Source organism: Pteronotus mesoamericanus, unplaced genomic scaffold (genome assembly GCF_021234165.1).
Source record: "Pteronotus mesoamericanus isolate MK-2021 breed Mesoamerican mustached bat unplaced genomic scaffold, CSHL_Meso_final contig_557, whole genome shotgun sequence".
Lineage (NCBI taxonomy): Eukaryota > Metazoa > Chordata > Mammalia > Chiroptera > Mormoopidae > Pteronotus > Pteronotus mesoamericanus.
Window position 1 is genome coordinate 6407440 of NW_026555200.1, and position 26423 is coordinate 6433862.

Consider the following 26423-nt stretch of genomic DNA (forward strand, 5'->3'; position numbering starts at 1 on the left):
TTTTTCTCAAAAGACAGAGGTAGAGCTCATCCTTGTGAATTTTATAATAACCCAATGCAATTTTTTCAGCTGTAACACAGCTTGTGCTTTTTATTAGTTTGTAGTGTTGCTGTGTGTGTGTGTGTGTGTGTGTGTGTGTGTGTTAATAACATTATTGAAATATAATTCACTTGTCATGTAATTTACCCATTTAAAGTGTATAATTTAGTGGCCCTTCGTATATTCACAGATATATATAACCACCATCAATTCTAGAACATTTTTATCCCCCAAAGAAACTCTATAACCATGGCAGTCCCTCCCTAGCCCCCAGGCAACCACTCACCTGCTTTCTGTCTCTATGGATTTGCCTTTTCTGGATATTTAATATAAATGAGATCATACAATATGGGGTCTTTTGTGACTGGCTTTTTCCCAGTACCATGTATTTAGGTTAGCCAGGTTGTAATGTGTATCGGTATTTCCTTTATTGATTTGGGTGGGGGGGTTGGGGGGGGACTGCCATGGTTATAGAGTGAGAGAAGCACCATGGGGAGCGAGAGAGGCATCCATCCATGCATTCACCAGTGAATTCTTGGATGTGCCCTGACCAGAGATCAAACCCACAGTCCTGGCCCATTGGGAGGAAGCCCTCTAACCAACTGGACTACCTGGCCAAAGCAGTTTTTCCCCCTTTATGCTGAATAATGTTCTAGTGTTCTTTTGTACATATATACCATATTTTATTTATCCATCTGCTTGGCTTTTATATTTATTTTTTTCTACTCTTGGTTTTCCATTGACGGCCATGCTTTGGGAAGGTGAGATTAGGAATTCTTTCCCCTTTCATATGAGGGATTTGGTTCAGAGGCTTTTGAGTTCCCTTGTACTTGGCATTGGGGACACCAGGTTTTCTCTTTTATAATAACAGAAGCATCCACTTGGCTCCATGACCAGAGTAGATCACCAGTGAATAACATTACCTTCAGCGCTTGCCAGGAAGCATCAAGATTTTCAGGATATTTACATCTGTTTTCCAAATTCAATGTCACACATCTGTGTAATTACTATTTCAGGCAGTGTTTTTTAATTAGTCCAGTTTATTTCAGAGAACAAAGAACATGCTGCGTTATTTTTATAATGGTGTCATCTTTATGAATTCCATATTGGTCAAGCATAATTTTGAATAAACACAGATGCTTAAACCCTTTGAAATCTCTTTGATAGATGATTTTGTTTAAAGCAGTGGTTCTTAACTGTGAGGAACTTTGCTGCCCAGAGGATATGAGGGAGTATCTGGAGATATTCATTGCCCTGATGGGAGTAGTGGGTTGAACTCCTAAATTTACATGGAGAGAGAACAGGGATAATGCACAGGAGAGACTCCCCCCCAGCCCCACTCCCACCTGGCCCAAAATATTTACCGCACCATGGTTGAGAAGTCCTGGTTTCTTTGATCCATTGAGTAGAAGAAACACAACTGTCGGCAATGTGCAAAAGTAAAAAATTCTGTGTATGATTGGCAAAAACTTCACAATTAACAGCGTAGGAAAGCAATTGCTTGTATGAATGAGTGTGTGCTCTTTAAAGAAAGGGAGGGCTTTTTATTTTTTTTAAAACCTCCTTGGGCTCCTCATCTTTGGCAATTCCTTACTTCTACTTCAAATAAAATGATTATGTGTTGTTTGCTATTTAATTTTGACTTGTTAATTGTAACCTAGAGTTTTGCCGTTCTGGGTACTTTCCCCACCTTTGCAGGTCCTGTGTTTTGTTATTATGTCTTTTTGGAAGAAATTAAGATATTTGTCAGAGTTCACCAGTCTTAGTGCTCTCAGTTTTCCCCCAAAGCATCTCAAGGAGTTGGGGAAGTGCTGCTGTAAGCATTATACCTATTTCTGACTAAGGGACATTCATTCTGTGCTTCTGTTTTGACACTACAAAGGCCAGTTTCTGAATTTGACTAGTTCATCCCATCTCGGTTATTTAGGTACTTTCAATAAGACATGCGTTCTGGGAATGAGTATATAAACTCAGGATTGGTTGAGTTGAAGTATTCCTTAATTCCGAATGTAGAGAATTGTTGGAGGGGTATATGTAGCCATTTGTTTATGTGGTTGGATTTGGTCAGGTGGAAGACTTTCACAACCCATTTATTTTTACATGGAAGAATGATTCTTAATACCACAGCGGTTTCAGATAAAACCCTCTGCATGGGTTCACAGATCTGCTGACCCAATATTTCGGTGTTACCTTGCATCTTCATTGGTGATTTCCTGGCATATTTTGATGTATTCTCTGAAGCAGGTTCATGTGTATGAGAATGTCTGTTTCTTATCCAGTGAGTACAAATGGTAGAGTGGTATTTCCCTTTCCAGAGGTAAAGTCATTACATTTTCTTTCCCAGGATGCAAGTATGAAAGGGAATGGGAAACGAAACTGATTTCCCTTTGAAAGCAGTTGCCCAGCCACAGCATGCCTCCTGCTGGCCTCAGCTGCTTCTGGAAGCCAGGCCCAGCAGAGTGGGTAGCTCACTCAGGTCTTCCACACTTGGACCATCTCATTTTGTTCCTAAAGGAAAAATGCTAAAATATTTATTGAGATCCACAAAAATGCAGAAATGGCAAAGGCAGAAGTGCTTGAGGTGCTTTGGTTCCTTCCCGATTTAGGCTTTCAAAGATAGTAGATTTGAAAGCAAGCTTGTTTGGATGACACTAACAATTTTAGGTGGAAAGTAATTTCCTGCCAGTCAAAATGAAATGTTTCAAAAACGCTGTTTTCATCTCAGTGACACCATTTGCTTAGCCTACTGTGTTGGATAACTTGGCTTTCAAGGCTGCATAATGTAAGGCAACATATCCTTGTGGTTCATAGTATAACTCCTGGAGTCAGTGGCCTGGGTTCGTAGTCCTAGGTTTACTACAGGTAAATGTGTTATTTTGGTCTACGTGCTCAACCTCTGTGCTTGCTTTTACATTGGGAAGCTATACACAGCAATAGTACCTGCTGACTAGAGGAGATATAGTTAGGATGATCGTATGACCTGGTTTACCTAAGTTTTTTTTGAATAATTATTAACCTTTTTAACTTTCAGATGTGTCCCAGTTGGACAATAATTTTATTGTTCTTGTTATAGTGAATATTAAATGAATTAACATGGGTTAGTTAAATGCTTCTTGCATATTTAGTGCTCAGCGAGTGTTAGCTGCTTTATTATTTTAGGGGTTCCCCCTTTCTACTTAGGTTTATTTCCTGTAGGTTTTTCCCTGTAGCTGCCATCAAGGACAGCGATTTAATGGAACACTGTTTTGTTTTGTTTTGTTTTTTATCTGAACTTCCTGGCACCTGGAATGTTTCCTTTGTTTTGCTCCTCCTCATCCTATTCATGGCTTATGAGCCAGCTTCAGCACTACCTCAGTTATTTACTCATGACGTATTTTTTTTGCCCAAATAAAAGTCTCCTCATAATGCCCTCTTGATTGACCTAGCTTCTGTATGAAAGAGGTGGCAGGAAAAAGTAATTCATTACTCAGGTTTCTGTGCCAGGCAGTGAGTGAGAATCTGAGAACACAGGAAAGGGCAGAAGCAGTCAAGGGTCACCCCTCAGGGAGCTTCTGGCTTGAGGGTACAGACAGATGTTAATGAAATCACAAATGTAAGTGAAATTACACTTGTGAGAAGTGCTGCAAAGGGGTTTGAGAATTGGTATTGGAAAAACTATTTACACTCATTTCCTTGGTGATCTTAATCTCCTACCCTTAAAAACTAAATTAAAAACTAAATTTTTATCTTTAGCTTGGACTCTACCTACTTGAAGTCTTTATTTGTTTTTTACAGGTTTCTCAAACTTAACATGTTTCTATCTGAGCTCCTAATACCCCCAAACTCATGTCAGCTCCACTCATCCATTTTTCAGGTCATACCCGTCAGAGTTCTTGACTTCTTTGTCATACCACACCTCCCCGTCTGCCAGCACATCCTGTTTGACTCTTATATTAAAAATCAAGTAAGCTGTCAGTTTTCTACTGCCACCACCCTGGCCTGTCCCAGCTACTGTCACCTCTTAACTGGGGTATTCAAATAAGCCTCCTCTCTCACCAGTCTTCATATTGCATCCCTTCAGGCTTTTCTTCAACAGCCACAGTTGTCTTAAACAGAAGTCAGGTCATGTCTTTCTCTGATACTTGAGTCCTGGAAGTAGCTGAAGTGTCATTCTAGTCACTTTATGTCATTTCATGACACTTGAGTAAAGGCCAAAGTCCCTCCTTTACCTCAACCCTTGTCCGACCACTCCTCCTCTTCCTAGTGCCATTCTAGCCCCTCCGGCTTCCTTTGTCTTTTTGAGTACGCCTGTCTCACTCCTGCCTCTGGACATTTGCACCTGCTTTTTCTTCTGCTAGAAAGGTCTCCTTTCATATATCCTGATGGCTTCCTCTCTTAAGTTCTTAGGGGCAAAGCCATCTCAGAGAGGGCTTCCCTGACCATCATTTAAAATTATAGGCCTCCCACACTCCCTGTGCCACAGAATTCTCCTTTTAAGATATTTTCATGTAATATATAGATATTCATGTACATATATAATTACATGTACATATATATACACACGGTTGTGACTGTGCTGTATATTCTTGTAATACTATTTATTAATTATTGTATTTTCCATACGAACAACTGTAAACCTACTTTTGTCGTACGCTGTGCGTGTGTGCGTGCGTGGGGGGGCGGGGAGAGAGAGAGAGAGAGACTTCCTTTCCTTCAGTGTCCTTTTGTTTTAATATTGATGAGATGCTGCAGGACCTTCACTCTTATATTATTTAGTCTGTGGGAAAATTGATTTTGTTACATATTGTTTTGCCAGAGGTTCAAGAACCTATGGAAGACATTAAGTGAGTGTTACTATCTTTTTGTTTATGGTCTTTCTCCCCTGCCTAGAAATTGGCTTCACAAGGGCAGGGAAGTTGTATGTAGTTCTCTGTTGGTTTTTTTTTTTTTTTTTTTTTGACAGCTAGAGCTAGAGCACACAGTAGGCATTCAGTAGACATTGGTTCAATGAATAGATAGATTCTTGTGACTCATGTGTTCTAGATGACATCTTCCTTTTGTTATTTGTTAAAATATTTCATTCCTGTTTAACTCGGTTGAGCTGTGGATCAACAAAGATACTTTCAATATTTTTTACTTTCTTACTGGAGAAAAACTGTCTTTTTATTTTGGGAGGAGAGGGCAAAGTGAGCATGTTTCTTAAATCTGTCTGTCTGAATTATCAACATGGATACACATGGAAAAACTGGCGTCTATGAAGAGCTGGTGACCCTGGCAGCACAGATTATAACCTGAGCAGCAGGTTGGAATCAGATCAGATGGAGTTCACCTTTGGAAGAACTGCCTTAGAATCATTGGCAGTGTGGCTGTGTGCAGATGATATTTTCTTAGTTCTCCTTCTGTGGTCTATAAAGTGGGTGAGGTGAATTCTATCTGGCTCACTTTATTGACTTGTTGAGAGAAATGATAAAATGGGATTATGGCAGGGATCTGTAAACTCCTTGTTGTTACAAAGATGCTGCTGTTGTATTGTCTAATTTGTGGATCATTTCTACTAAATTGAAGTGACAACCACCCTTCTCACTGCTGTCTGGTTTCTCTCTGGGTCCCTTATATCGAATGTTACATTAATATTGTTATGCTGGTCGTTGTATAATGAGGCTCAGAAAAATTATAATTCTATAGGAAATGCAGAGAAAAATATTTATATCCTCACTGAGCTATATATTAGAGCCAAATGGATTGACTTTTGCACTGTAATCCTGGATTCTTAGTTATCTGAAAGCTGAGGATACACGCACATTTTGTTGATGCCTTCTCTCTTGTTTCTTTCTTTATTTTTAAATCCTCTCCTGAGGGGGGGACCCCCCTCCCTTTGCTTTTAGAGAGGAAGGGAGAGAAAGAAACATCGATGTGAGAGAGGAGCATCAATTGGGTGCCTCCTGTACCAGCTGGACCAGGATGGGATGGAGAGGAAGGTCACATGTGCCTGGACCGGGGATTGAACCTGCAATTTAGGCATGTGCCTCAATTGGCAGTTGAACACACAACCCTTTGATTATGGAATGACGTTCCAATCAACTGAGCCATGCTGGCCAGGGCTCTGTTGTTTTTTGTTTTTTTTTCTTTCTTGCTCACTGTTGGCAGAAACAACTCTGATTTCTTTGTAAATACAAACCCGGTATATGATTTTTGTAGGGAGTAGTGTTGAATGCACAATTTGGACTTATTTTTTCCTTTTTGAGTGCTAAAATATTTTTACACAGTTTTCTGGAGCAGTTATCATGTTTACCCTAGGGAGAATGATCTTTTTCTTAAATTTACCAGAAGTCTGTCTGTGCTCCGTTTGAGAGGTTTTCAGCCTAAGCTCCTTGCTCTTTTTGGACTTCCAGTAGAACTGGGTATGTTTTCAATGCTGGAAGACTGTTTTAACAACTCTGTCAACTAATATTTTTCTTTCTTGCATGATTGGCTTGTTTATGCTTTAAACTTAAGCCCGTTGGAGAAAGTAATATGTCTCTTTCTGTATTTTCATTTGCTAACACCAGTGGCTTACAGGGACTTGGGAGTTTATTACTTACTACCTGTTTAACAGATGATTCATCTAGGCAGAAGTTTTCTAGGCACTAGAATAATTTTTCATTTTTGTGAAATATGTTTAGAAAATTGCAGTCCTATCTGAAAGCATATTTGCTCTATAGAAGGGAGTGATCTCGGTTGGTGCTACATGCTTTCACCTTTCTGACTTGGCTTATAGGTTGTCAGCATTATAGCGTCTTCATTGGTCTATTTAATACCAAAGGCTGTCAACATTTTTTATTTTCATGGATGCCTAAGGGTATTTGAAGTGAAAAGAGAGGTTTTCTTCTGGTATCAGGTGTGATCTCTGAGCTTTGGTGTGATGACCTCTGAGCTTTGGAGAAAGTATATGATAATTTTTATGGGTTTTTTTTTTGGCATGACCAATGAGGATTTCCTCTGCTTCTGAGGCATATAATTGCAAACTGATTTGTTTGTTGTTGTCAAAGTAAAGAGGACCAACCTTTTGTTTGTTGGCATATTTTTTTTCACTTGGCTCTAGTAACATGAGAAATAGATGGTTCTTATATTTATCAGTTGCCTCCTTTTAAAATTTTTTTTTTTTTTTTTAATTAGAGCATTGAGGGCAAGAGCCATGAGTTTTTCTCTCATTGTACCTTTAGTTCCTAACACTTGGCACGTAGTGAGTGGTTGGTACAGATTGTTGAACACATTAGATGAGATAGTGGGGAAGATGATTAAAGAATACAAAAGATAAGTTACTGGTTATTATGTTTGTTCCAAAACTGACCTGTTAAAAAACATTTTTTCCCCCTCCTGTGAAATTTTTATTAGAATTGTATTGGGTTGGAGTTTGATGTTTACTCTTCTCATTTTAAGCTCTTAACTTCACGCTTTTCTTGTTGGGTTTAGTTCTGAGGAGGAGTTTATTAGGGAAGCTATTAACAGTGGAAATTTGGAAGAATGTGAAAACCACCTAATGTCTCCTAAAGATAGAAGGTTGGTTTTGGAAGCTGTTATGTTTGGTTAAGGTAGAGATAATATATCTTTAGAGAAACCATTTTTATTGGAAAAGAACTAGAATAGTAGACTAAGAAGATATGAACAATTGAAATCAAAGGCAAATAAATCTTACATCGGAGTTGTCGCTTTTACTTGAGTCAGCTCTTAAGCTTATTGTTGGTCGGGGCTCTGGCAATTCAGAGAAGTGGCTAGGAAGAGTCTTAAGAAGATAGTAGCACTGTGAGATATCCCAAGACATTTTCCAAGGCTATACAATTTTTTTTTTCAGGTGAAAATAATTATTACTATAGGTTCTTTCTTTTCTAAATTAATTTTATGCTGTGAAGTGCATTTTGTATAATTGTACCCATTATGTGTTGTCTTCTAGGGTACATGTTTTCCTTAAAAAGGAGAAAACAAATGGCATATAGAAAGTATAGTTTATCTTATGCATTCAGACATTTTTTTATTATTGCTGTTGTAGAAAATTATAAACTATATGCTAGCTGAGGCCAAAACTGTATATAATTAATTTTTTTAATCACTTGTACTTTTTTCCTATGGTTTGTGAGAAGTTTTTAGGGTTAAAGCATGAGTAAGAGATTCATTTAACAAGCATTGTTTTAGGAAAACTATATGAGGAAACGATAGAGTTAAATCAGTTTCTCTCTTTCTTTTTTCTCCTAGTATTTTTGAAACATTGGGGTTGGAGTGGTTGGATTTTCCCTGGAATTGAGTGAGAAATTCAGAAGACTGAAGCCCAGGCTTACTGTCTACCTTTCACGGAGGCCTAGCCGTGAGAGGACAGAAGAAGGCACGTGGCGAATCATGACAGCTGACAAAGACAAAGACAAAGACAAAGAGAAGGACCGGGACCGAGATCGGGACCGAGAGAGAGATAAAAGAGACAAAGCAAGAGAGAGTGAGAATTCAAGGCCACGAAGGAGCTGTACCTTGGAAGGAGGAGCCAAAAATTATGCTGAGAGTGATCACAGCGAAGATGAGGACAATGACAACAATAGTGCCACCACAGAGGAATCCACGAAGAAGAACAAAAAGAAGCCACCAAAAAAAAAATCTCGTTATGAAAGGACAGACACTGGTGAGATAACATCCTATATCACGGAGGATGATGTTGTCTACAGACCAGGAGGTGAGGAGCATTATTACACTGGGGTCTTTACAAAATGTGTGTGGAGGGGAACGGCGGCAGCATTCAGGTGCACTTTCTCCTGGCAAGGCAGGCATGGGGACGAGGAGGGTAGAGGGTAGTGCAGGTGGGCAAACTCAAGGTGTAGTGAGCACGTTGACCCACTCTGGGTCATTTGGATTCACTCGTTTCTTGCTTGTGTCTGCACACACGCGGTCTTCTATCCTGGTTCGTGCAGTTATCAGTTCTCTCCTCGTTTTCTCATGCTGTTGCTTCTCTCTTCTAACCTTCACCATCTGGTCAGCAGTTTTCATTTTTTGACTTCTCCACACAGATTAGGATGTAGTAACTGGTGGGACAAGTAAACCTTAAGATTCTTAGAAATAGGAAATTTTACATTGGCTGCAGAAGAGACCCGAAGCTAGAGACATATTTTTAATGGCCTTCCAACTAAGGTTTATTTCTCTTCACAACGTTCTTTTCTAAAGAATTGAGCTTCAGGCTGTCTAATCAGTGATAATAGCTGAAGCCAAGTAACCTGCTTTGTTTTTCAGAAAATATACTGTGTTCATTCTGTGTACTGAGGTTTTATAGCATTGTTCAGAGAAGATACAGATCTAGTTTTCAGATGAGGTGCAGGGAAACAAGTGATTCAGAACCTGTTGGGCACCAGCAAAACCTTCCTTTCTCATTTAATGTATTATATGAATTAAGATACTTTTCTTACAGAAGTCAGTAAAACTAGCTAAAAATCATTTTGTTTGAATTACTTATAGTGCCGAGGAATGACATGAATTTCATACGAGCTGTAATTAACAGATTAAACCTCCCCCACTCGCCAGTGTGATGTTTTTCCAGGAAATGGAAATCGTAAGGTGATCCTTGTGCCAGTAACCTGGTACAGTTGTTTGAGGAGTACTCTAACTGCTTTGAACTTTACATAAATTAACATTCTCCCTGCCCCGCCCCACCCATCAGAATTAGTTTTGAGTTTATAAAGAATCGATTAGACCTTACACTGATAAACTTGTATTTACAGCTACAATTTCTTGGTTGATATTATTGGAAGATATTTATGTAATATAAAATGATCACAGTTGAGGTTGTAGGGAGATTAAAGCTCTGCTGTAGAGTTTCGATAATGTGTAGGTCACCCTACTATTAGTGTCTTTGATTCAGACTTAGATATTGGACAGTGAGAATTCCTTAGTCACCAAAGACTGTCTAGTTATAGAGTTAGCACAAAATGCTTGCTGTAGACCTATTTAGCTCTAGATCATGTGAAAGGAACAGAATGTGTTAAATATAGATTGTAGTGTGATAACCTAAAGTAAGATCTTGTTTGTTATCCTTTTTTTTCTTGATACGTAATAATTCAATGTAATATGACCATTTGGATCATTGTCAGAAGGCCAGCTGCCTTATGCGGTATTGAATTCCAGCCTTTCTCAAGGGAATGTTACTCCTGTGCCAGCGGCGATACTTCCCTCAAACGTTTGTAGTCACATACATGTGGGAAATGCTGCACACAGTGCCCCTGTCATGACAGACTGTCATCATTCGTGACTCAGAGAAGTCCCGCAGTTAAAGAAACCACCTTACTAGTAAAAACAAAAAAAAACAAAAAAAAAGAAAGAAAAGAAAAGAAACTTGCCCTTTTCGCCATTTATGGGACTATGGCACATTGTTTCTTCTGAATATCTAACTAAGAAAAGCCAGTTTTGAGAAAAATAGTTTGGGAACTGTTGTACATCCATATTGCACCTTTTACAGGATGATAGGAAGTCCTTCCTGCTTGATGTTTAGAAGAGGATGTGGAGGGAGGTAGCTAAGGGCTTATTTACAAAATTTTTTGGGAGAAGCTGAGCACCTTTGTGAAATATGAAAGAGATAGCTCTCTTTGGACACTAAATATGTTGTTATAAAAGATCTGTGGTAACCAAAAATGACCACTTTGTGCAAAGGGCTCCTTGTGTGGGTGGGTGATGTTGCTGTGGCCTGGGGTTTACACCCTGCCAGGTCCAGTAGGTGCTTGACCCTTTAGTAAGGAGGCTGTCTTTGACCTGATCAGTGGTTTCTTTTCTTCTTGGGGGATGCATTCGAAGCTAAATGACTTTAGTGGCCTTCTCAAAAAAGCTTCTTTCTAGATGAAGGGTTGTTAAATATTGCCTATTCTCTAGGTTTATCTAAACTGAAGAATCAGAAGGAGGGTACTGTGATTAGGTTCTCAGATCAGACTGGATTTTTTTACTTTCCTTTGTCTTCCTTTGTGGTCTTTTTCTTTTCTCATGCAGAATACTGCAGTAACATCTTTTGTTAGTGATGAAAAACCACTATCCTCACCCAGTTGCAGGGATTTAGTATGCTTAATCGTATCTTAATGTTTAGGTGGAAACTATGGGACATCATAAGGGATTTCTTCAGTTTATTATTAGTTGTTGAATGGTAGATCTTTTATGTTTATTTGTTTCTATAGGATATAAAGCAGTGATTTTTCTTTTTGCTTTATACTCTTCTGAATGGGTTTTAATAGATTAAGTGTAAATTATAGGTACCTCCTAAGTGTCATTAAGGATGAGCCAAGTAGTGTGTGATGCCGTGAGGATAAAAATAGAGTATTATGTAAATTACACTTCTTATTCTAGGGGAACAGGGAACTTCGTATCCTAGGGGAATCTATAATCAGATTATTTGGTCTGGGAAGAATGAGATTTTATTGACAAATTGGAGATTGTTTAGAATTTTACACTAGCTAACGTTTAACTTCATGCATGTCACAACCGGCTTTTTTGCCCCAGCTCCTTATCTCTGGAGTTATCTTTACTCTGTTCACAGGAACTCAGCATAATGGATTTTTAGGGAACACTCTCCAAGTTACCTTTTGCCTTGGGACCTTTGTACTTGCTGTTGCTGCAGGCTAATGAGCATCCCCACCCCACCCCCGCCCGCTATACACACACAGACACACTTCCTTACTCTTTCTTCAGCTCTTCCATTCTGGGGTCTTTGCCTTTCCTCACCCAGGTTACCCAGATTTCTTTCATAGATACTGTCACGGCATTATGTATCTTCTAGCACTAAAAATTTTCTTTTTTTCCCTATTATTATTTTAGGATTAACATGTCTTCCAGAAAAGCAGCAACTCTACTCTTGGTTTTTTCTTGTATTCCTGGCATCTATGACAATAATGTACATACAATGTGCATTCCATATTTATTGAATAAATAAATTTCTGAAAGTCTTTCAGAAACCTATTGATTGATTAACAGTGTCCAAATTAGAATAATGCTTCCGGAAGTCTATTTTGAATAATTTATTTCCCAATGAATGATTTAACAGACTTGTTCTAAAATAAAATAAAAAAAACAAACAAAAAAAAAACTCTGAGGGGTTCTATTATATTTTGCCCGTCTACCTTTTTTGCTATCAGCCGTTACTCTACTTTTGAGATGACTGTTACGATAACAAATCAATTTATTACACAGCTGTGTGCAGTCAGATTTCCCTTTTGGGCTTCTTTAGCATAGCATACTGATTTCTAAAGTTTGCTGGGTAGCATATTAATTTCCTTACACTACCTCCCCTTCCCCAACAGTTTAATTAAGGTATAATTGACATACAAAGTTGTTCTGTACCATGCAGTGATTTTGTATATGTATATATTGCAAAATAATTACCACAAACATCCATAAGCTCACATTTGTTACATTTTGTGGCAAGAACTGTGAAAATCTACTCTTATAACTTTCAAATATACAATGCAGTGTTAATTATACTCATCATGCTATGCATTATGTCCCCTAAATTTATTCATCTTATAGCTGGAAATTTGTACCCTTTGGCTACCACCCTCACCCATATCTCATGCTCTGCCTTCCCCCCAATCACTATTTGTTCTCTGTTTTTATGAGTTTGGTATTTTTAGATTCCACATATAAGTGAGATCATACAATGTTTGTCTTTTTCCCCTTCTGACTTTTTATGACTGAGCGTATTCCATTGTATATAAACCACATTGTCTTTATTCATTCTTCCCTTCATGGACACTTACGTTGCTTCCATGTCTTGGCTATTGTAAATAATGTTGAAATAAACACAGGGATGCAGATATATCTTTGAGATAGTGATTTCATTTCCTTCAGTCACATACCCAGTGGAACGTGCAGGATTATATGGTAGTTATATTTTTGCTTTTTTGAGGAACCTCATACTGTTTTCCACAGTAACTATACTAATTTACATTCCCATCAATGATATATCCATTCCTTTCAGTTAGATGCTATTCCTGACCAGGTCAACAGTAGAAGATTCAAATTATCAGGAGGTATTTTTTTCATTTTGACATATTGGTTTTGTTTGTTCTTTTGCTAAAGAAACATGTTCTTTAAAAAGTGATTATTAAGCTGGTTCTCTGTTTCTTGTATTCTATCATAATATATCAACTAATAATTTTGTTTGACCTCTCTGGAGTATCCCTGGATATTATTCCTTGAAAAATAGAACGCTCTTGCTATTATATACAAGAGGGGGAAAATCAAGATTCAGGATTTTCAAGTTGGTGTATCTGTGTTCCTTCTACTTTTTGAACAAAGTGTGAAATTTTACATGAAAATAAATTTTATACATAAAAGACAAAAGAACTTTTAAGTTTGTGGTTTAAAAAATCTTGGGTGAAATAAACATTTCTCCTTTTTGTTTCCAATTTTTCCTCATTATTGTTAGGAATTGGGGCTTGAACTGAAAAAGGACCTAGAACCTAGAATTGATTATACATTGAACATTGAGGTGTTAATTTCTATCGATGCAAATGGAATTTAAGATGGAAAAAAATCCAAAGTAAAATAAATGAAATATAGTTTGAATCAAAATTGAAGGTAAAAAATTGAATCATAATGTTGAGTGGACATAAAAGAGTATAATGCTGTATGATTCCTTTATTATAAAGTTTAAAACCAGGCAAAAATGAATCTTTAGTGTTTTGAAGTCAGGATAGTGTTAAACTCAGGCACTGGTATCTGGAAGATTTTTTACTGAGGGGCTGGTCTCTGACCTATTAAGAGGCTGAATTTGGTTTCAAAGTCTTGATCGTCTGAATAATTGAAAGCTTATGTATGGCAATTACTCAGACGAACATTTCCTCCTAAAAATTAAGCACTCCCCCTACCCCCTGCCAAGCATTTGGTGTTTCAGGGCAAATTTTGGGGGAAATAAAAGCTCATTTCATCTGTAACTTTTTATTATCCATGTCTCTTATATTGGGTTGGCCAAAAAAGTTTGTTTGGGTTTTTCCGTAAGATGGCTCTAGTAACACTTAGTTGTCATTAACTTCATTCGAAACAATTTTGTTACTGTGACGGTTGTCACATCAGCATGCATTAAAAAAAACCTTATCAAAACTGGTGAATTTTTGTGAGCCATTTTAATACTGAGGATGGAAGAAGAAATGCAACATTTTCAGCATATTATGCTTTATTATTTCAAGAAAGGTAAAAAAAACAGGATGCAAAACAAAGATTTGTGCAGTGTATGGAGAAGGTGTTGTGACTGATCAAATGTGACAGAAGTGGTTTGTAAAGTTTTGTGCTGGAGATTTCTCGCTAGATGATTCTCCACAGTCTGGTAGACGAATTGAAGTTGCTAGTGATCAAATCGAGATGTTAATTGAGAACAATCAGCATTACACGCATGGGAGCTAGCTGACACATTCAAAATATCCAAATCAATAAAGTTAATGGTGAAAATGAAAAATGTGTCTTTTAATTTATGGGAAAAACTAAATAGACTTTTTGACCAACCCAATATTTCGAAGAATTTTAGTTGCATATGACATACAAATGCAGACATCTTCTTGTGACAGTCTATTCTGGGGTGAGATGGAACTTTTTCTGATGATGGCCAGGATGTTTTTGCGTAACAAGAAACATGAATTCTGGCATAGAGGAACCTTTAGACCTTGCTTGAATGAAAGTGGTGTGGCATATGTTACAAATTCATTTGCACTTAATAAACCTAATACTAAGCTACTTAAAGCCTTTCAGTGGATGCGTTTCCCGTAGGATCTAATCCAAAATCACCTGGCACACCAGGCTTTCTGTGATGTAATTGCTTATCTGCACAATCATCTTTAGACCTTTCCCTTATTTGGGAGGGAGCACAATGAGTCATTGTATTAGTTTTCTAGGGCTGACATATAAAGTACCACAGACTAAGTGGCTAACAACAGAAATAATGTGTAGGCTAGAAGTTCCAGTTCAAGGTGTGGGTAAGCCCATGCTCCCTCCCCTTAAGGTACTAGGAAAAGATCTGTTCTGTGCCTCTCCTGGCTTATGGTAGTTCCTTGGCTTGTGCTGGCATAACTGCGATCTGCACATGGCATTCTCTTTGCGTGCCCATCTCTGTGTCCAAATTTCTCCTTTTTATAAGGACACCAATCATACTGGATCATGGTCCACCTCATTGTGACTAGGTATATCTGCAATGACCCTTCTCCCAAGTAATGTCACATTCTGAGGTCCTGGGTGGGTCAGCATTTCACCCTATGCATATGCTTTTGTTTGGGAGGGTGCTGGGAATTCACCCTCTATCATATGGGAAAAGCTTTGTTGCTAGATAGACTCGAGTTTGAGTGACCCGCGTTTTAGTGACCACTTCAGCTTTCTTAGTTGCGTGTTCTTGGAACAGTTGTGAAAATTTATTTCTTTTTAGCATATTATAGTACACCTATCAATGTAGATTATATTAATTTTTATTTCTTCTGTTTCTGTTGAAATTTTGTTTTATCTTTTTCTGTGCCCCAAGAAGGAATTGCATTTTAGTATATATTATGAAGTTGGTCAAATAGTGTACAGGTAAGAAAAAAAATGAGCACATAAAAAGTTTTTACTTTATTTCTATGAAGGTAGAAGAAATAAGAGACACCGCTGTTCTAATGTTATTCTAACCAAAAAAGTGGAAAGTGATGGAAATTTGACTGATTAGCCATATCTTTTTCAATTTCATAAGGAAAGAGTCATTAAATGCAGTGAAACAGGTATGCTAGACACACACTTGCTGCTGCACATGTTGGCTACAGACGGACATACCGTGAAAGTTGGTTGCAAATGCAGAATCTCTGTTCCACTCCACATCTACTGAGTCAGAATTTTTGTTTTAATAAGCTTCCCAGGTAATTTAAATACACATTAAATTTTGAGAATCACCGAGCTAGACCAGTGCTTTCCAGTATTTTTCAAGTTAATGCACCAGTAGAAAATGTGTGCATTACTCAGAGCTGAGAGGCTCGGCATCCCAGCACACCTGTCACTTATTTACGGCAGATGGAATTTAGGCAGGTTCAAAAACAAAAATGAAATGGAAGATAGGCATTTTTTAAAAAATCCTCACCAGAAGATATATTTATTGACCTTAGAGAAGAAGGGAGGAAAGGAGAGAGAGAAAGAGAAAGAGAAAGAGAAACAGAGAAACATTGATCTGAGAGAGAAACATTGATCAGCTGCCTCCTGCACGCACCCTGATGGGGGATTGAACCTCTAGCCTAGGTATGTGCCCTGGCTGGGCATCAAACCTGCTACCTTTTACTGTACAGGACAACACTCCAACCAGCTGAGCCACCTGGCCAGGACAGAAAATACACTTTTAAAAGGAAAAGTGAGACAGGCTTTCATGGCTTGAAATTTTGATATGAAATACAGCACATATAGTTCAAGAGGAACAGAGGCAGCCATAGAGTTAAATTCCAACCAGTCAGCTGGGAACAGTTTGGATCTTCTGAAGTGCCTGGTTGCAAAGGAACTGTGAACTCCGGTGCAAATAGACATGAGGGAGTGAGGGAGTGGTGTCCATGGATGTTAACTAATCACTTTCTAAAGCACCTGCTCTCTTTCTGTATTGGGCTTGCTTTACCTGTTTTGTTTCTAGTTCTTAAAAAAATTCCCTGCACACCCTGGCTGCTGTGGCTCAAGTGGATTGAGTGCTGGCCTGTGGACCAAAAGGTTGCTGGCTTGATTCCTGGTTAGGGTACATGCCTGGGTTGCAGGCTGGGTCCCCAGTTGGGGGTGTGTGAGAGACGACTAACCAATTGATGTTTCTGTCACACATCAATGTTTCTCTTTCTCCCTCCTTTCCCCTCTTTCTAAAAATAAATAAATCTTAAAAAAAAAAAAAATCCCTGCACAAACTAGTCATTGTTTGCCTGTTACACAGATGTAGAAATGAAGACTTAGAACCCAAGGGCTCACAGCTAGTTTGTAAGATGGTGTGGGCCTGTGAGAATTGGTGAAAGCCAAGGATGGATGGGTATTTGCATAAAATACTGAAATAATACTAAAAACAAACACATCTATGTTGAAAGAAAAAGAAGGAAGAGCTAGGCCTATTTCTTAGAAAACGCATGATGTAAGTACTGTCGAACCTGGAACCACCTGGTTGTTAGGGCTCCTGACCCCCATGCACAGGTAAAGAATCTGCATATAACTTTTGACTTTCTAAAAACTTTAATACTAATTGCTTACTATTGTCCAGAAAGAAACTTTATTGATAACATCAACAATCAATTAACACATATTTTGTTTGTTATGTGCTTTATACATTATATGCTTTATTGGGAGAACCCCTTGAAAACCAGTATTATCTTCTGGAGAGTGGGCCCCTTGGAGTTTCCCCCGCTAGGTGAGTGTTCTAGGAACCCACTATATTGGTGTACCAGATGTTGGTGTTGTAAGAGGCTGTGTTCCGCTTCAGTAAATTTTTGAAGACTTTCAGCGCATTTGCTCATTTCATAATGGGTGATTTATGAACACATCTCCCCATACCACACTGAGTGTGTTCTGCAATTTTTTGCTAAAAAGGGGTGTGACCCTCATGCCCCACCCTCCCTATTTGCCAGATCTTGCCGTGAGTGACATGTTTTTTTGTTTTTTGTTTTTTGTTTGTTTGTTTCCCTATATTAAAAAGTCCTCAGAGGGAAATGTTTTGCCAATGTGGAAGTGGTGAAACAAACAAAAAAACTGGCAGAAATACTAAAAGATATCAAAATCGATGAATTCAAAAACTGTTTTGAGCAGTGGAAAAAAGTCTCGATAGGTGTATTGCACCAAATGGAGAGTACTAAGGAGGAGACTGAAGTTTAAACATGTAAGAATCAATACACAGTTTTTTAATAAATAAATTCCATTTTAGGGGGGCTTCCTTCTCATATTCTGAATTCTAACATGAGGTAAACTAGAGAAAGTAAAATGTTTTTAAGAAAATTATAAGGAAAAGAAAATACATAGACTGTGTTGTTGAAAAAAAATCTCCATATAAGTGGAGCCATGTATTTGAAACCCATGTTGTTCAGGGGCCAACTGTACTTGGCTCTTTCTCTTTTTTTCCTACTCCTAAAATTAGTTTCATCTTGTCTGCTTTAGGACATTGTTTATCTCTTATTTGCTTAATGTATGTACACAGAATAACTGTTAAGAAGGTAAATGAATAGCAATTAGGGGAAGTTAGCTGAGTGAGGAGAGGTAAGTTGTTCCAGACCGTTTAGGCTAATGCTGATGACTGGATTGGAACCCTTAACTCAGCATCTGAAGGGGAAAAATATATAATTTTCATGGTCTAATAAAAGTGAGTGTATCATATATGTTAAAGGTTTTTGAATGCAAGCTGGAAAACATTGGCCACATTACGCACAAAAAATAATTTGTTAGTAGGAAAACTCATGGAATGGTGGAAACTTGCCTGGATTGCGGGCAGTGCTGACTTTTGGTTAGTGGGAGCTACTGGCCATTCCGTCTGGGTACTACCACTGGAATGGGTGCCATTCAGCATTTTCTTGTCCTTGCTGTCACTCAGCTCAAGTCACAGTCCCAGAAGAGTAAACTCAGTTGGCCAGGTGTGAATTCTGTGTCTGTGTTTTGGATAAAAAAAGACAGAAACCTTGATTTATTGCTCCCCCTAAAACTGTACATAGTAGGGTTAAGATAATTCCCCACAATGAAATTGTGAGCTGTTCAGTAAGGGAAATAGATGCGAGAAGGCCAGGAAAACAGCACATGTTCATGATACACTGCTTAATCAGGAGAATCACACCGCAGCACTAGATTCAAAGAGAACTTGTAACACCATATGGATATTTATAGTTTGTTTTGCTATGTATGTGATAGGTAAATAGAGGAATGGTGTCAGTGGAATGTGTAATTTGTATGAGTTCATATACAACTTTTCCTGGGAGGCAGACTGAGAACAGAGAATTATAATGTATAGTTACATGGTATAATGTAGATGTGATTATATTTTAGCAGAAAAGGAAAAAGTAGGTGAGAACTTAAACTTTCAGTTTGGCTTTTGGCTGGCAAGAGCCCTTTCATCTTTATTTAAAATGAAATGAAAAACATGAGCACCTGCACCCTAGGAAACCCTTTGCAACAAACACTCTTGACTGTCAGGTTGCCTTGCCTGCTGTGCTCACCTTCACAGAAGCTCCCTGTTAATCTGCATTGTTTTGGTGCCTTCAAGCCAGCGTCTGTTGTTTTTAGTATTTTAAATACTCATAAGACAGTGTTCAGCCACTCTGGGGTGCCTACTTATGCTATCTTATTTCTTGAGGTTATAATTATTGATTATTAAAAAAAGTACTAATCCGATTTCAGAGTTGCATAGGCTTTGAGTTAGCTGCTCCTTATGCTGTATTATGCTGTAATTTTTTCCCCTGGTGGAAAGGAAAAAAAAAATCTTTTATTTTAATAAAAGATAGTCGGTTTCTTCCCCAAAACCCATTCCCTGGCAATTAAGGCATAATCAGAAAAACAAACACCTTACCACCCTATGCTAGGCCATGCTGGCCCCCTAGGCTGCTTCCAGAATTCCTCCCCCCTTTTTAAAGCACCATCCTTCGGCCTTACACTGTATTTTATATGTCCTTTTATTTTTAGTGAACCTTTTTGTTCCCCCCTCAATATGAGGTTTTCCTAGGACTACATATATGTTTTTATGACCCTTTAACAAAATTTTTTAAAAAGATTTTATTTATTTATTTTTAGAGGGGAAAGGAGGGAGATAGAGAGGGAGAGAATCAGCAATGGGTAGCCTCTCACGCTCCTAACTGGGGACCTAGCCCACGACCTAGGCATGTGCCCTGACTGGGAATGGAGCTGGCAACCTTTTGGTCCAGAGGCTGGCATTCAATCCACTGAGCCACACCAGCCATGGCTGTTTTTGACCCTTTTGATCTTTGCCTCTTTTGAGGTCTTTGGCCCTTTTGAGCTCCTATGTTCTTTCATTTTCTTAGGACTATTTAATCATTATAGATATTTAAAATGTTCAGTGGAATGCTTGCCTGCCTATGGTGTGACAGCTCATGAAATTATTCTGTGACACACAAGTAGGCTCAGGCAAAACTTTTCTTAGGAGGCTGTTTTACCTGTGCAAATTGCTCAAAAAATATCTCAGTATAGTATGGCAAACCCATGGCATTCCTGGTTAATGTTATTTTGAGAGCAGATACTGCTCCCAGACTTCTCTGCTCTGATGTTACTGTGACTCCTGTTGAATATAGTAGCCTCTGGGTGTTTAGTGCTACATGCTGATGAGTCAGTCATGATGCATTCCCAGTTGTGTGTATATATGTGTCTGAATCTGATTTAGACTTGCCTCTTGCTATGGTTTGTTTGCTGTTCTTGATAGGGAGCTTTCTTTTGGTTGTATTGGTTACTAAGTTTAGCCATTGCTCCTTGAGACCCTCTCTGGAGTGTCATGGTAAACACAGAAAGCCCTTTTGGCGGAGGCGGGGGGTCACAGTGGAGCCTGCATATGTCTAGTTCATTTAAAGCATTATGTGGAGCCTAAAGGAGAAGCCGGGATGCAGGCAGGGTTCATCAAGAGCCCCTTCGTACTCAATGCAGGGTCGGGCAGAAGTAGGGTTACAGTTCTTTGTATGGAAAATAAGATAATAATAAATAATAATACAAGAATAAACTGTGTTTTGTCCATTCACAAATGTAAACCTGCTTTTGCCCCATTCTGTAGTTTTTGATAAGATTTAGAAGCCCAGTTTGTTTGTTTTTTGAATTGATTGTTTATAGCTTGGTCTGTTAATGCCCTGTTCACAGATGACAGAGAGCAAGGACGCCTGTTCTACTTTCAATTTATGTTTGCCCTTTCTGTCAAGTTCTAACAGTGGTTTTCACAGAAGAGAAGGTACAGGAACGGTGATGAAGGAAGGATGAGTGGTAAATAAGTCGATACTAGATGAGACAAGTAGAAGAGACCGTCTAGGTTAGGTAGGTGGCAGATGGGTTTTGTCTCCTGCTCCAGCTGAGTGAGTTCTCTGATTATTGACAGTGTGTTTTCTTGGGCACAGGTATAGGAATATGTACCATCCTTATCTAGAGTCATAACATAAGTGAAGTTTTCAGCTCCAATAAGATATGTGATGAGGAACTTGGAGATGTGATTTTAGAACACTCTATTCTTGTGGAGGCATTGGCTGACAGGTTTATTTTGTATGTGTCAGGCCTGAATCCTTGACAATAATAATAATAATCTCTAGAAAAATTTTTGAGCATTTTATAAACAGAAAGTTTCTGGGCAAATTTGTCATTATCAAATAAAAGTCCATATACATTGTAATTTTTTTTATGGTGTAAAATTTACATTATCATTTGAGCTGTTTTACTTATTTAGTGAGCATTTCTATAGGAGTGGCCAGCAAACTTTTTTCTGTAAAGGGCCAAATAGTAAACATTTTCAACCTTTGTTGTAGGCCATAAGTCTCTGTTGGAATTATGCCACTCTGTCCTTGCCATGAAAGCAGCAACAGACAAGATATAAATGAATAGACATGGCTGTTTACCACTAACACTTTAATTTTGGACACTGAAATTTGAATTTTATATAATTCGATGTGTCAAGAAATAGCTCCTCTCCCAAACATTAAAAAATGTAAAAAAACATGTATTGTTTATGGGCCTTACAAAAACAGAGCTGACCTGTGGGCTACAGGGCTCTGCCCCTTCTGCTCTGTGGGGTTCCTGCTTCAGTCGCTACTTGTGCCTTTTTTAAAAATCCTTAAAATTCTTTCATCATCTAGTATTTTATTCTGTACTTTAAAATATAATTTGCTTTGATTTATTCAGTTAAATTAAAACTGATTTTTACTTGTTTGTATTGTTGAAACCGTGTAGATATTAAGTTGTAACTTTTTCTGCTTCCTAGCAAACTCTACAAAGCATGGAATTACATCTCCCTGCCCTAGTCAGTTCTGGATGTATTTTCTCTGGGAGCTTGCCAGTGCAGACATATCCCTGCAAAGCAGTTGCCACCCCAAATGGTGCCACTTTGAAATCCTATGCATTTATTTCTGTTTTCTTTTTGAAAGAGTGTTTGTGCATATTCTCCACATAGAATTTGAATAAATACTGAGTGAGGAAAGTGAGTTAGTTAAGATGTCACCATTATAAACTGGTACACATCCTGAGTACCTTCAGACACCTTCATTATTACTTCAGTGGTTGTGTGATATGTTTTGGGAATCTTGGTTTGTTTGTTGGTTGGTTGGTTGTAAAATCAAGCTCACTGGGGGCCTTCTCTGTTCAGCACAAACCTAGAAGAAGGAACTGGATTAACATGGTAGCACTGGGAGCTACAGTAGGTTGGGGTGCGGGGCCTGTTCTTTTGTTTCAGTCTCCAAGCTGGATGATAAAATCAGCCTAGTGGACTGTGACAAATAGAGTCCCAGTCATGGTGGAACAAAATTTATATTTACCTAGAGTCTAATTGGACTGAGATTTCCTGCAGTTATGTTAAAATCCTCTGCCCTTTTGCTTAGTGAGCAAGCTTTTGAACTCTTAAGCTCTGGAGGTTTAGCTTTTGCTGGCTCAATTAATTGTTAAATGTTCCCTTTATTATAATTATACATTGATGCCTTGCTTTGTAGTAGCATGAGGAAATTGCTAAAAGAGTTGTTTAATCTGTTATACTCTATCAGTTTTGTAAAAAGCTCTTTTTAAAAGGAAACAATTTTGATTTGAAGTGGCATGGTGGTGTTTGAGTTGGATAACATCATTTAAATTGAAATGCAAGAATTTGGCTTTACTTTTGACAGCGATGGGCTTTTATTTGACATTGACCCATGTGTTTGTCATCCTTCCAGATATTGCCTTCTATTTATTCTGACAGCTTCACCAGCTGAGAAAACCAGGCTTTCCAAAATTAAAAATACTGTCTATGAATATAAAGATGGAGGAGTGCATTATGTTTGTTGATTATTTTAAAATGTATATGTGTAACAGTGATTTCCTTCTGCAAAACATTTAAATACTCCAGAACCTATGTGCATGAATTTTGCTTTGGGGATAACTGAATACCTTAAATACTTGAAAAAAATAAGATTTTCTTTTTCAACTCCTATATATGTATATATTAGTAAAAATTTTGCAATGAATTTTTAAGTACCATAAAATAGATGAGGGTAGGTAAGTTAGCTGATTTTTTTAGGTTGCTGCTTAAAATGCTTTGAAATTGATAAACTTCTAAAGTTACTTTACTAAGTCTATTAAAATGATACATAAAAGAGTGTATCATTATGTATATATTAAGTATCCAACCCTTTTTCTCATTATTTCATCATTAAATATCCTCAGACTAATTATAAGCAGCATGCTATATGCTACATATGAAAGACATTCCATATTTGTTTGCTCATTTAACCCCAAATTTATTTTCTCCCATCTCTAAATTTTCTTAATTCAGTTGCCTTTGCAGGAATATCTCTTAATGATGTGAAGTGTGGTAATCTAAATGTGTATAAAGAATTGTAAAAGGCAAAGGGATTGTCTTTACATTCCCTTTGAAGTCTGTAGGCATTGCTCTGGCTTTCTGTGTGTGCTGGGCAGTTGTTGCTGCTTGACAGATGGTGTGTTCGTGGCTCACTTTAGATTAATAGATAGAAATTGATATAGTGAAAAAAAACTGAGAGGGGAGTGTCTTTGATTATGGCTGTAAGTTTCTTTTTAAAGAAAAAATAGTGTATGATACAGATTTTAAGTATTATTTTAGTATATTGTTTTTAATCCTTAGCTTTTAACATTAACATTTCAATTTGTGCTCCCTTTAGTAAATCTGTGCTTAAGTGTTGGCTGTAAGGAAGGCTGTTATTATTATTAGGTGGTATTTAGGTTTCAGACTTGTCCTGAAAATCCCATTGTGCTGGTATTATAAAACATAGGTAATGTGCAATTACCAGATTAATTGAGGAAATGTTAATAATACTTTGTATAATTGTAATTTTGCCCCTTTAGTAGAGGGGAGGGAAATGTCACAAGGAGGTCTCCCCTGGTATGTTGTAATTTTATATTGTCAGAACAGTTTAACTGAAAAGTAGTATTTGCATGGAGTTTGCATTTGAGAATTAACTCTAGCAGCACTCAGACTTGGGGATATTCTGCTTCTTTCTTACAAGGGATTTTATTACTCGAGGTTTCAGGCTAGTTTGCTCTCTGTCCTGGCTAGGAGATATTTTGAGGAAGAAAAACCCTGGATTATCTTTCTGCCAAAGTGGAATGCTACTTTTGAAGTCTGTAGCAACTGTCTAAAATATAGATCTTTGACATTGTGTAGAATGCAGTCTTTTAAAAAAGTGCATTTGGCATTTAGGTTGTGATTGGTAGAAGCTAGTTGTTTGTAGAGACCATCAGTTTTGTCATATGTTTTACTTGTGTCGTTTCCCACCTGCTAGGATGCTCAGTGTTGTGTCTGCTACATTTATGTATGGATTTCCAGCTCTGTATGCACTATTGTTTCTATAACCCAACTTCTGTAATGATCACAGGCGGCCTGTTTTTATGTTCTCTTCCCTGAATTCACCTGTTGCTTTTTGCATTTGCCCTGTGATTGCATTGGTAATATTTGGTAATAAGCCTTTCTTTTTATTTCTCCCCCATATTTTCTCTTTTGCATTTGTTCTTTTGGTGAACAAATAATGCATTAAAAAATAAGTTGTAGTATCAGCTAAACAAAATTTAAACAGTAAAACCATTCAACTACTGTTCAGTATTTTGTTGTATCGTCACTTTCCTTAGTAAACATATATTGGGTTATGCTACTCATCATTTTGTAATAATGTGTGTGTGCATGTGTGCGTGCATGTGTGCGTGTGTGTGTGTGTGTGTGTGTGTGTGTCGGTAACATAACATTCCTGTTTTGGATTTATTGTCATGTCGGTAATTATAAATATGAATCATTACTGCTGCTTAGTATGCCATTAATACTGGAGTTCTTAACCTTGGGTCCATGATCAACCTACTGGATTCTGAATAGAATCCCCGACTGTGAACTTGGGTGGGTAAAAATTACATCTTTGTTTTCAGTAATTCTTTACATTTAGAATGATATTCAGCATTTGCTTCAATTGTGAAAGGAGGCAATAAGCCGTAGTAATATTGGCAGTACCTGTAACGCCAATAGAAATTATAAATATTCTTACTTCAGGTAGAGAAAAACATCTCAAAATAATGTTTATGTTTATCACAGCTTTGAAATTATGAAGGTTATTAAGGGAATAACCTCTAGTAAGTCTTATTATTGAATGAATCAGTAAAGAAGTACCTATGTTTGCATTTTTCCTCATTGTGGTAAGTATTCAGTACATGTTTTTGTAAATTCAAACACATTTATTTACTTATCCATTTAGAAAATGGATGTATAGATTCCTGAAGGCGTCTATGGCACAAAAAACATTAGGCACTCCTACCTTAATGGATAGATACCACAAGGTATCTGGTTATAGATTTTAGGTTCTTTTCAGATAGTCTGAATTATAAACAACAGTGGTGAACATTTCATTCATTTCTGTTTGCTTTCTTTAGGAGTGGAGTTGCTAATTAAAAGGTATGTCTGGAGTCTAAAGAATTTTAATGCATTGCCATTACAGTTTGTTCTACTAGCCCAGTGCATCTTAGGATTTTCGCCTCTATGGGTAACTGAACCTGTGGTTTTGAAATTGCAGAAGTGTTCTCTACGTAGAACAAGAGACATTATCTTTTCTTTGGATAGTAAATCTTTGCCTCAGAGAATGGGTCAGACACATTTGTGTGCTCTGTTTTTTATCCGCAACTAATGGTATGGAAAGGAAGAGATAAGCTGTGAAGCTGTGACGTTAGAGAGAATATCTTCTTTCTAGTATGGAATAAAATATGGAATATATTCTGAGAGCTTAATATAATATGAATTATGGTCAGTTTTAAGTTTTATAAATGATATAATGTTCTGAGAAATTTGGTTGTCAGTGGCCCCTGAATATGTGTGGGAGGAGTAGCCACGTGCTCTCTCTGAAGCCCTAAAATCAAACACACATAGAAGTGGACAAGACAGGGAGCCTGCCTGGTGCCAGCAAGCCCCATCAACCTGTCCTCCCATAAAATGCTCGTCAGTTTGCAGGGGAAGTTACCAACCATCCCTGTTCCTACTTGTGAAACCTTGGGGTAGAGTCATCCTAGGAACTTAACTGCGAGTCTCTTCAGGGAGGCAGTTGTGCACTTCGTTCTGCCTTATTGTATCTGGCGGTAGTTACTGATTCTTAATCCTACTAGCTTTAGATATTTTAGCCTTTCTAAATCAGGATCTCTATGTTCAGTGTCTTATACTCTTGCTAGGTTCATCAGTTTGTTCCTGGCTTTCTCTATTAAAACAATATTAGAATATTTTCTCCAAATCATTTTTCTGGCGTCACTCT

At 37.8% G+C, this 26423-nt stretch overlaps 1 protein-coding gene across 4 annotated transcripts in view; it reads left to right on the top strand.

Annotated features, from left to right (window-relative positions):
* The window catches only part of RERE (arginine-glutamic acid dipeptide repeats), a 373240-nt gene that overhangs the window by 137313 nt on the left and 209504 nt on the right, over positions 1 to 26423 (top strand). For all 4 annotated transcript variants that reach the window (XM_054579811.1, XM_054579813.1, XM_054579814.1 and 1 more), the window contains one exon: positions 8248 to 8713. In XM_054579811.1, the coding sequence (XP_054435786.1) occupies positions 8389 to 8713 (325 nt within the window). In that variant the 5' untranslated portion in view covers positions 8248 to 8388. The remainder of the gene's footprint in view (positions 1 to 8247; positions 8714 to 26423) is intronic.